The sequence below is a fragment of the Fragaria vesca genome, linkage group LG1, assembly GCF_000184155.1.
Source record: "Fragaria vesca subsp. vesca linkage group LG1, FraVesHawaii_1.0, whole genome shotgun sequence".
Classification (NCBI taxonomy): domain Eukaryota; kingdom Viridiplantae; phylum Streptophyta; class Magnoliopsida; order Rosales; family Rosaceae; genus Fragaria; species Fragaria vesca.
Genome location: NC_020491.1, coordinates 16074887 through 16085765, shown reverse-complemented (window position 1 = coordinate 16085765; position 10879 = coordinate 16074887). Strand labels below are relative to the sequence as shown.

The 10879-nt window shown below is 36.2% G+C and overlaps 1 protein-coding gene across 1 annotated transcript; it reads right to left on the bottom strand.

Annotated features, from left to right (window-relative positions):
* Positions 1-3825: 3825 nt before the first annotated feature.
* Positions 3826-7121, bottom strand: LOC101295656 (gibberellin 2-beta-dioxygenase 2-like). Its single transcript, XM_004288310.1, has 3 exons — positions 6739-7121; positions 4270-4639; positions 3826-4125 (listed from the first exon to the last, which is right to left on the bottom strand). The coding sequence occupies exons 1-3, from the start codon at positions 7119-7121 to the stop codon at positions 3841-3843; spliced, it is 1038 nt and encodes a 345-aa protein (XP_004288358.1). The 3' UTR covers positions 3826-3840.
* Positions 7122-10879: the final 3758 nt, after the last annotated feature.

The window sequence follows — 10879 nt, the reverse complement described above, 5'->3', positions numbered from 1 at the left end:
GTCGGCTAAAGAATGTTTAAAGTCGTCGGCTAAAGTCACAGACTTTAGCCGACGAAAATAAATTATTTAGCCGACGAAATTTTAATTTCGTCGGCTAAAGTTGACTATAGCCGACGAAAATATAAATTAGCCGACGAAGGAAAATTTCGTCAGCTAAAGTCTACTTTAGCCGACGAAAAATTGATTCGTCGGCCTGGTTTTTTTTTTCGTAGGCTAAAGTCTTTCTTCTGGTAGTGTGTGTAATTTTAGGTGTTTTGTGAGGTTGTGGTTAGCTTGACTCTTGTGTTTTGCGGAAACGCAGCGGGATATTGAGGTGAGTAAATCTCACCAAGGTTCACTTTTGAACCAAATTTTATTATGGTCATTTGAGGATGATAATGATTATGATGTGTATTTATTAATATGCTATTAATTGTTTTAAAAATATATGAACTTGATCGCCAACGGCTCATAGGTAAGATAAAACAAGTTTTCCTTATATGTTTATTTTTGAGATTCATGTGATCATAATTTTATTGATTATTGATAGGTTATTCTTGTGGAATATCTATATTGTTCATATAAATATATCTATGTGGAAGGATATAATTTATGATGTGATCTTGTATTGTTGACGATGATGTTGTGATATTGTGATTGTTGGATAAATAGCCAAACCGGGTTCCAAGCCTTTAATCGGGTGATTGGTTACGGTTATGATGCTATTATTATTTTATGATTTGTTATTGGACAGTCAAACTGGGTTCCAAGCCTTTGGTCGGGTGATTAGTTACGGTTAGGAATAGAGCTCTAGTCCGTCTGTCGGTGTAGGTCATGGGAGATACCTTATGGTATCTGGGACCCATAAGTACACAAATTGTTGTTGTAAGTCATGAGAGGTTTTTATTAATATATGGGACTCATGGGTACATGTTATTTGAAAATGTGTTGGAATTGTGGATTTATTTAATTGATCTAAATTGCTCTTGTGATATGATTGGATGTTGATGTGTTGTGTTATTTTTTAGAGTTACTCATAGAAACTTTTTAGTTTACCAGGTTTGTTGTTTACAACCCGGTGCACCAATTCTCGGTGTAGGGGTTAGACCTGTAGGTGAGGATCAGCAGGGTTGAGGCAGAGGCTTAGTGGCAGGGTTTTTTGTTGGGTTTTGTTGTATATTGTATATTTTCATATTTGGGGTAGACATTATTAAAACTCATGTGAGTGTTTTCATTTTCTTGATTTTCAAGTTTATGTAAACAAGGAAATGTAATATTTAACTCTGTTGAGTGGGGTGACATTTACATTTCCGCATTGAGTTTTAGTTTCTTTGAAGTTTGTTTGAAACAGGTTTTGGGAATTTAATATTTTAAGGTATATCATACCCAAATTTTTGAAAAATTATCTTTCGAAAATTGGGGTGTGACAGAGAATTTGGTTTGTGAGGAAGTGAGGTTTCAATTTGTATTGAGAATGAGGGAATTGAGAACTTAAACAATTTTTCGGGGAGAGAGAAAGTCTATGAAGTGTCCAAACAACGCCATACATTGTGTCAAAAAAAAATTACGTCAATTGAAGAGACAACAGAAGAGTGTCGTCTTAAAACGAACAATCTTATTACTCATTTTGGCTTGTTTTTAAGATGACAGATGATTGTCGTATAATGAACACGCTAAGTTTAACTAACTGCGCATTGCAACATTCAGATGACATATATTTAAATATTTGTCGTAAAAATTTATCAGACGACAGTAAAAACGACTTCTGTCATCTGATCCATGTCGTATGATTGCAAAATTGGCGTAGTGAAGCCAATAATTTGTGTGCAAGTAGATAAAAAAAAAAAAAGGCCTAAGCATGTTTTGGTATAATCTTATGCATCAGTGAATGGAAATAAGTATGTCTACTATATACTTGTAGGATGTTCTGCATTCCATCTTATTAGATTAATGATTATGTTATTAACTCTATCTTATATATGATTTGGTATTATGTTGTCCCATTGATGATAAACAATTTATTTTTACTTTTGTGCTCCGATCCTAGGTCTCATCTTCATAAAGTTTATTGTAATATGTTGTTTATTAGTGGGTTTTTGGTGCCTATTATTGACTTGACGGTGGATGCTCGATTTGCTCCCTATATACTTGGCGCTTGAAGTACACATGCTTAAAACATTTACAAACTCACAAGTGATTTGAATACAATTCACACAAACGAACGTATCGTTGTCAAAATAGGAAAATATTGTGCCCAAGTTATCGTACCACGGGGATTAGTGGCTAACCCACAATCCTAGACAAATTGGAAAAAAGTCACTAACCAAACAAGGAAAAAGAAAAAGAAAATGCTAATATAAGGCACTAAGCTTTAGTAATGCTCAGCTCTAGCTAGTTCTCACCAAAATCTAATCAAAACTAAATGCCTATTGATGGGTAATTACAATGAGGAATTAACTAAATTGAACGACAAACAAAATAAAAAATAAATTACTAACTATTAAACTAGAAAATGATGGGAAAATGGGCGAGTCGGGTGATTCACTCGAACTCTTTTACAAACATCGATACCAATTGCACAAATTAATGCATATCCTATTGTGTCAAGTCATGTATCTAATACCGCACGGTTACCGATTATCCTTTTGATGTATCGATTATGCCGGTTAAGGTCTTAATCAACTCTCTAACTTAGGCACTATGCCTAAATACTATGCCTAAATTAGAGGCTTAGAGTGCAAGATAATAGAGACCCAAGCAAGCTTAGCTACAATTGAGCTAGCTAATGGTTACCGTGCCTAAAATCCTAGATGCACAAGACTAATAAGTTGTCAATTTCTCCATCTATCCATCAAATTGTCCACAACATTATCTCAAATGGTGACAAAGCCTAAAAACATGCTTCTAAGGACCAACAAATTCTGATTCAAAGCATACACAATGGAAATTGCATTCATTTCAATTAAAGTACCAACATTTATATAAAATGAGTTTAGGGCTATGTTCAAACTATGTTTAGCTTGGCACTAGTGGTACTGTCTACTGAATTGTCTAAAGTAGTACTGAAGGATGATTTAAGTTTGTTGCGGAGAATGAAATGTCAAATGTGTGGACCATGAAAAATTTACCGTCAGTACCACCATAACTTCTCGTTCTATCTGCACATAGTAACAGATGAGTATGACCACTCTGTACTTAGGCTTAGCTAGTACAAATTAATTTCTCGTAATACAATGACAGTCCATACGCTTGTAACAAACTATTTTCGGTAAGTATGCTCGATCTTTTGAAATTTTATCTATAAAGTTGTATCTCTTGATTCAAACATAATAATCAGACTTGATGTCAACGATTATTGATACCGTGCAAATTAAATTTCACTATATTGAAAGATAGTTATTTAGTATGCATGTATTGGTTAAGTGTCTTTCACTTGAACACCCCAGCCAACTTAAGTTGACAAACGACTTCTTTGCGTGCAAACAAGAAGCATGTAATATGCCAAAGGCAGAAAATACAAGTAATGAGCTATATATATACAAGAAAACACCACTGCAACCTGCTTAATTATATATCAACTATAACTCTAATCACTATTGATTATATAGAAAAAAAACAAACAAACAAACAAATACGCGTAAGTGCGCAACCATTAACTTAGTGGGAAATTTATGCCCATAATCAAAGCAAAAAAATCCACTTTTGAAGATTGATATGCTGCAATCAACTGCCTCCTATACATGAGACCTCTACCCGTGAAACATATACACTTATACTAGACTTAACTATATACCTAGCTACCTATTAATCCATCAAAATCTTAATTTTCATATGAACATGTTGATCATCAGCGTACTGCTTCTATTGACCAACAAGATTGTCCAAGCATGGAGATGGATTATTTGCAATTTTGAAATTGTCGAGACGAGAATCTCCCAAACGTGTAGTGTATGCAGCTTTCTTGTATTGACCCCATGTAAAGGATTTATATAGACTTGGCTTCTGGGGAGACACCATCTCAGGGAGGGGCGAGATCCATGCGTTTAGGGATGGTGCTCCAAAGTAGACCATAGACATTCTTGGCTTCGTTACTGAGTTTGCCATTGCCCTATGCCTCACACTCTCAAACCTCCCATTCGTCAAAGCCTGCACAATTTTGATGAACATTGCTCGTCATGAAATTTTCTATCAAGGTAAGGAACTTTCTGTGTAAAATATGTTGAAAAATGATAACAAGGGTTAAAGGGTTGAGAGAAAAGAAGTAATGATAGTTAGAGTGTAATTAATTACCTGCAAGGCATCACCGACCATGACAAAGAACTCATTCGAGTCCGGCGGGACTGGAACCCACAGACCATCATGAAGACAAATCTGAAGGCCTCCGACGTCGTTGGATCTCAAAATGGTCAAGATCTGAGGGTCGGAATGCTCTCCAAATCCAATCCTAGTGTTATTATTCGCACAAGGATGAGCTAGCTTTGTCGATAAGTCCTTGTCCAGTGGTGGGTAGTGGTTCAGCCGGAGAATCGAGTCGCTCTGGACGTCTCTGATGAAACCACTCAACACAGACTTATCGGAAATCCATAGACCCTCTCCGACCAGATCAAGAACCTCACAGGCCAATTCTTTAACTGCTTCTATATAGTCGTTTACGGCGCAGCTACATATTTCAAACAACAGCATACATTTTTAGTCGGCCACCATTCCACATGCAAGTATACAAATCTGTATTTGGAACAGTCATCTTTTCATCACTTGTAGCAAGAGAAGAAGAAATGTACGTATATGCGCCTAGGGCCCCTAGCTTCAAGTTTTCACCTACTCCGATCCGTTTTGTTATTTGTTATATTCGTTATTGCATGATTACTGGTGCAAAATGTTTCTTAAAATCTCCGATGACAGAGACTGCTCTGAGGTCTAGAAATATAAGCAAGCGAATTCCGACCATGTAATTGTACTGTGTATTGTTGATATATATATATATATATATATATATATATATATATATATATATATACAGCCATTCTTGGCTGCCGACTTCCGCACCGAAGGTTTCGGTGTGGATTTCTATTTTTGCACCACTTTCCGATCGAATTTTCTCATCTTCACCGTCTAGTATCTAGATAATATTGTGTAGATCATCTCTGCAAAATTTCAGCCAATTTGGTGATCGTTAAGGCCCTCAAACTCGAGTTTTTCTTGTATGAACACAACCGGACAGAATTCAGTCCGTCCATTTGTTTTTCGAGTTTGAGGGCCTTAACGATTACCAAATTAGTTGAAATTTTCCAGAGATAATTTACATAATATTATCTAGATATTAGACGATGAAGATAAGAAAATTCAATCAAAAAGTGATGCAAAAATGAAAACCCGTACTAAAACTTTAATGCGGACGTCCGCACCTGAAAATTTATATATATGGAACTCATATGAGAAATGTGGAACCTTTGCTTGTCGGTTCGTAAGGGTTTAGGACATATCCCTTGCTAATCAACATTGTACGTGTATGTCATATCTTAACCATGATTGTGATACGGGGGCCATGGCTGGCTGGTGCAAGGTTTGGTTAAAATTCAAATCAGTGCGTCTGCAATGTGCATACAAGTTAACGAAAGCCCTGTATCCGAGAGATCAGATCAAATCATATGAGAATATTATACATACATATATACGATCCAACAAGTCATGTCAATTTGCTGCAATCAAATCGATCGATCACATGCTTCATTCATAGGTTAGCTAGCATTGAGTACTAGCTAGGAGATGACCCCAGTTCTAAAATTGCATGAAACACACTGTACTTGATCATAATGCACTAGTACTATTATTCGATCATAGTGCTCAAGAAATGATCAAATGATGATGGCAAGTTTAGACTCGTCAAGTTCAGGTAAAATTTTGCCAACTACTCAAAGTCGGGCCCTAAAAGGGTATGCCTCAAATAGTGGCTGAGAGTAGGAAAGCAAATCAATCATGGGTGTGTTAGCTCCCTCAAATTACTTCTACAAAATTAACTCCTCTTTTAGCCAAAATTAAAAGAAGAAAACCCACTCCTATTGGCTAAACCAAATTAAACAAACAATGTCTGATTAAAACCAAAAATGTCTCCTCGCTCAAATTTGTACAAGAATTAGGGGCGGTTGTGCTTGAAATTTCAGTAAGTCTAGTGTTCTTAATTAAGGTGTTTTTGTACTAAACGAACAAACTTGCTTACCGTTGATATCTATTTTTTTCAAGTACACTTTTTTACCGCTTTTTAGAAGAAGAAACAAAATGAAGTACTCTCTTAACCGGTGACTAGTAATTGACATGGGTAAATGACAACCTTCTGAAGTTCTGATCAAATCTGGTGAATCAATTTGGTGATGACTACTCCATATGGTGCTATGCCATGAAACTATGAAAGAGAGTGACATACAACTAATTCCAAGTTCTACAATTCTTTATTATTTAGCAAGGTCCGTGAAACAAACACACAAATTGACCAAAATTTTAATATACAATATGCTATTGTTTAGAAAAAGAATTCTAAACTATACCATTGTTTTTCTAACACACCAAGCATTATCTAGTACTTAACAATTTTCTTCCCCACCAATATATTCATCTGCAGAATCAGTTCCCTCCTTTCTCGGCCCAATGGCATGAACTCAAAGCTCTCTCATTATTCGGTTGTTTAATTTATGAAATGTCAACTGAAATGTAACATGCAAAGTAATTAAGAAAATGACGAGCATAAAACATTAATATGTGTACCTGAATTTTGTAGGGTCATCGGAGACGGCATTGGATGTTTCAGAAATGAAGAGAGGATTGGATTGAAGAAGAAGGTACTCGAGCTCGCCCATGTCGCCATTCCGGCCAATGTTTTTGCTTCCATAGCCGAATGGTGAGGCTGGGCCAGCTCGTTGCTTCTCCGCTGCTGGTTTTGCGAAGAAACCAAACCCTTCTTCTTCTATCCGGGCAATCACCTCCTTTGGGACGCCATGGTTCACAACCTTGAAGAAACCGTATTCTTCACAGGCTTCGACGATCAGTTCTGCTAGCTTCGACCTGTTGTAGGTCGAAAGATCGATGGTGGGAATCCCTACTGCCTTGGTTTTCTTGGTTCGCATCGGAGAAGGAGACGGTACAACCATTATTCTTGCTTCTATTTTTGGAAGGCCGGACTAAGAGAATATTACGATGATGAGGGAGATTAAGAAAGTGATGGGAGATGTGTGTGTATATATAGGAGAATGAAGCAAAGGGGGATTCAATTTGAATATGATGTCTGTGTGCCTTGGAGGTGTGATCATAGTTGAGCTGGTGCCAATGTGCCATTATATACAAGGGAGAGAGACAGTGAAAGACAGAAAGAGAGACGGAGAGAGAGAGGAGAGAGTAGCTAGAGGGCAATGGTTATTATTTTATTCTTGGTAGGGAGGGGGTTGATGATCGATGTTTTATAATTCAAAGTTCAAACCAAAGAACTAGCTAGCACGAATTAGAAGACGTGCGAATTGTTTGTATATTGTCACACCTTGGAGTGGGTAAATGTTCCCTCGCCATTTTCACCAAAGAACAAAAAATGTTCACTTCCCAAAGATTTGGCATGTTTTTTCTTTGTTTTGTTTTCATATATACTTGTTTATATAAGCCGTTGATAATTGAAGACTTAGACTAGCTAGTTTATTTGAGTCCACCGCAATATATATATATATATGCACGAAAATTATTTTATGCACCAAGGTAATCGAGCAACTAAAATACAGTATTTTGATCTGACCATCTACGTCGCACTACATGTATATATACTAATACCGTTAACAAAATTGAAACTCAAAAAAATAGTCTAAAATGTTTCCAACTAAAAAGATGAGAACACTAAGACGAAGAAGGTAAGAACACTAGGATGAAGAAGATAGATGCACTCTTTCATAAACGCCGTAGTATGTGCCTCTATTATTACAATCATTATACGTTTGATCGATCGAAGTGATATTGGATGAGAACGATGGACACTATGAATCTGCACGTCCAATTAAGAAGCTTAGAGATGGATCGAAGGAGTCATTTTCCAGGTGAAGAGGGAGAGGTTGAGGACAGCCTGGTCGCTCGCGGCTGTTTGTCCCCCTCTGATTGGGATCTTGTTTCAAACACTTTTCAAATTCCAGTTACGCGTTCATGTTGACTATTTCATCTTTTACCAGGCCGTGCTGGCATCTCTTTTCTTCTCAACAAATCAAAATAAGATTGAATAGTTAGGGTTTTCATCTGTACGTGTCGGCTTTCTTCTCAAGCAAGCCGACATTACCTCAAGTTCATATCGAAGCTGATAATTAGGCATTTCGAAACACACTAGGTTCCTGTCGTCTGCGTTCTCATGTTCATATCATTATGTGACTGTTGATTATATATATTTTTCTAAAACCTCCTACCTAGCTAGTTTGATCCATCGATACACGGAGGCAATGCTTTGTGCTTAGCAGAATTGGCACCTTGGTTTGCTAGCTCTATTATACGTACAGTTCTGTATAATGTTTAGTGTATTAGGATCCTTGAGAATTAATATATTTATATGTATGTCTTAATAAGTTTAATTAAGAGCTAAGTCTTCTTTATTATGATCGAAACAACCATGTCTAAGGGTTACAGGGATTAATTGTTGGTATGTGTCTTCAAGTTAATTTGATGGATAGCCATGTTCGATTAATATCAGCTCGATCTCTACTACTTCGTACGATCGATTTTCTTTGTTTGTATTGAAAAGAATGTATAAACTAATTAACTATACTAATCTTGATTTCAATCTGTCTTCATGGGATCGATTCGATCGTCGCATGTGCTAACTCACAATTACACGACGAGACATGATATCCAACTTTGTCTTTGTTGCTTTGGGGAGCAGGGGAACGATGTTGCATGCATAAACTTTAAGCCTAATATATAGTTGTAGGGTGAAATGATTCATAATGCTTCCAACTTTGATCCCGAGTGTGTCGTGCAATCCAATCAATTAGAACTGTATTGTGGTTGAACTTATGAAGTGAATTGCCGATAGTGTTGATCGGCGAATGAAAAATGATCGATAAGGAGGAGATGTATGTTCCACCATATTAATACAGAAACATGTATGTAGTTGAACATATTGTTTCAGCAGTCTGCTTAATTGGTGTAAATATATATATATATATATATATATATATATAATTAACACAATGTTTCAACTTTCAACGTATGAGATCTCATTTAAAAAAAGAGATTGATGTCACTATATCAAATAATACTGGACAGTTACTCGGTATTTTTTTTTAATTTAGTTTTTTGGTCTAATAGTATTTTCTTTTATAGAATATTAAACAAATAAATAAAGGACCGGCAATCTTTAATTAAAATTTTGATGGGGGCCGCCAGTAAGTGTTGAAAGTAAAAATTACTTGGCATACTTTTCTTTAATCATTTTCATTGGATTTACAAACATGCATGTGGAGTTGGTCTTCCCTAACACAAACAATGGTATATATAATTAAGAGGTTAATCACATTGTCAAACAGTACGTTGTGTTCGATCGGCGGGTGACTGTTATATACACATTGTCAAACATTCAAACTGTTTCCTTCCACGTGCAAATTAAACCCAGAATAATTAAGCAGATTAAAAGATCGAAGGCCCTAATTTGCATCAAACTTGTTCATTCATCCAAATTAATTAAGGGGACTGGTCGATTATAAAGAAATTGTCAATTTGCATGTTTCCACGTGCATGCACGCAAAAACAGCATTTTATTTTATCCTCAAACTTGAAACGAAATATTAATGAAAAAAAATATATATATACACATTAACCTCTTCACGCAATTTCCCTCTTTCTGTTTCGTGATCGATCGAGTTCTTTCCCTCCAATCATAGGTGCACCTACTACCAGAAAAACAGAAACCTAAATATATAATTTGATTTTAGTCTTCATTATTATTCATGCCAATAATTCAAGTTATTCTGTTAATGATACAAGATTCTACCCTCCGCTCCTAATTGAGGAATTAAGAAGCAAGCAAGAGCTGATATCTTTCACTAATATATTCATGTTTAAGCCCCAAAATGATTGATACTTATACCAGCAGCTATGGCCCTTGATAGCTCTTAATGTATCAAATTAATGTCTATCAGAAGAAAGATAAAGAGAAAATAGTACGTAGTGTCTCCGAATAATGGAATATAGCTGCCATTAGATAGATAGAAATCATCACGGTGAGCAGTACTACGTCCCCAAAAAGAGAGCACCAGTACTACTAGTTTAATTTAATTAGCAGCAAACTAAAAGTGGCTGGGTTAATTATTATTAATAAACAGATAGATAGATAGTTAGCAATTATATATATATATAGGTTGCATATATATAATACTGCAGAAAAGGGTTGCCGATCTCAAGGCCCTTGAAACACGACCCTTAATTTCAGGTGGAGAGCCGGCCGGCTACATGAAGATGAGAGCAAGACGACATTAAAGAAATTCCATACGAGTGAAAACAGCAAGAAAGCTCCATCGACGAGGCCCGCCCTGTGGGTTCTGCAGTCTTCCTCGTTCGACATATGGCGCATTTCTGAGACTGATCGATGATCCCTCCGGTCCTCTCTTACTAATTATATGCTGCTAGTCATTGTCTCTTAGCTATAATATGATGGAATATCAATCTCACTTCTCGTACCATATAATTAAGAGTACTTTAGTATAACTATTATAATTTGGATGATCCAATACTCCTCTTCTGGATGCATGCATATGCAGTTATTATATTGTTAGTCGGTTCTCTCCTTTCCCTTTTTGGTCGTTTTGGGTTCTTAATTTAGTCACATATTTGATTTAAGAAAGCTTAATTTGAAGGAAAATGTTTCTAGGCCTTAATAAGGCCTAGGATT

Bases quoted from the DNA above. Each gene is read 5' to 3' on its own strand.
- LOC101295656 (XM_004288310.1), bottom strand. From the start codon at position 7,121: ATGGTTGTACCGTCTCCTTCTCCGATGCGAACCAAGAAAACCAAGGCA. The intron at 4,640-6,738 runs GTACACATATTA...TGAAATATGTAG, and splicing joins GATGACCCTACAAAATTCAG to CTGCGCCGTAAACGACTATA. The intron at 4,126-4,269 runs GTAATTAATTAC...AAAATTGTGCAG, and splicing joins TGGTCGGTGATGCCTTGCAG to GCTTTGACGAATGGGAGGTT.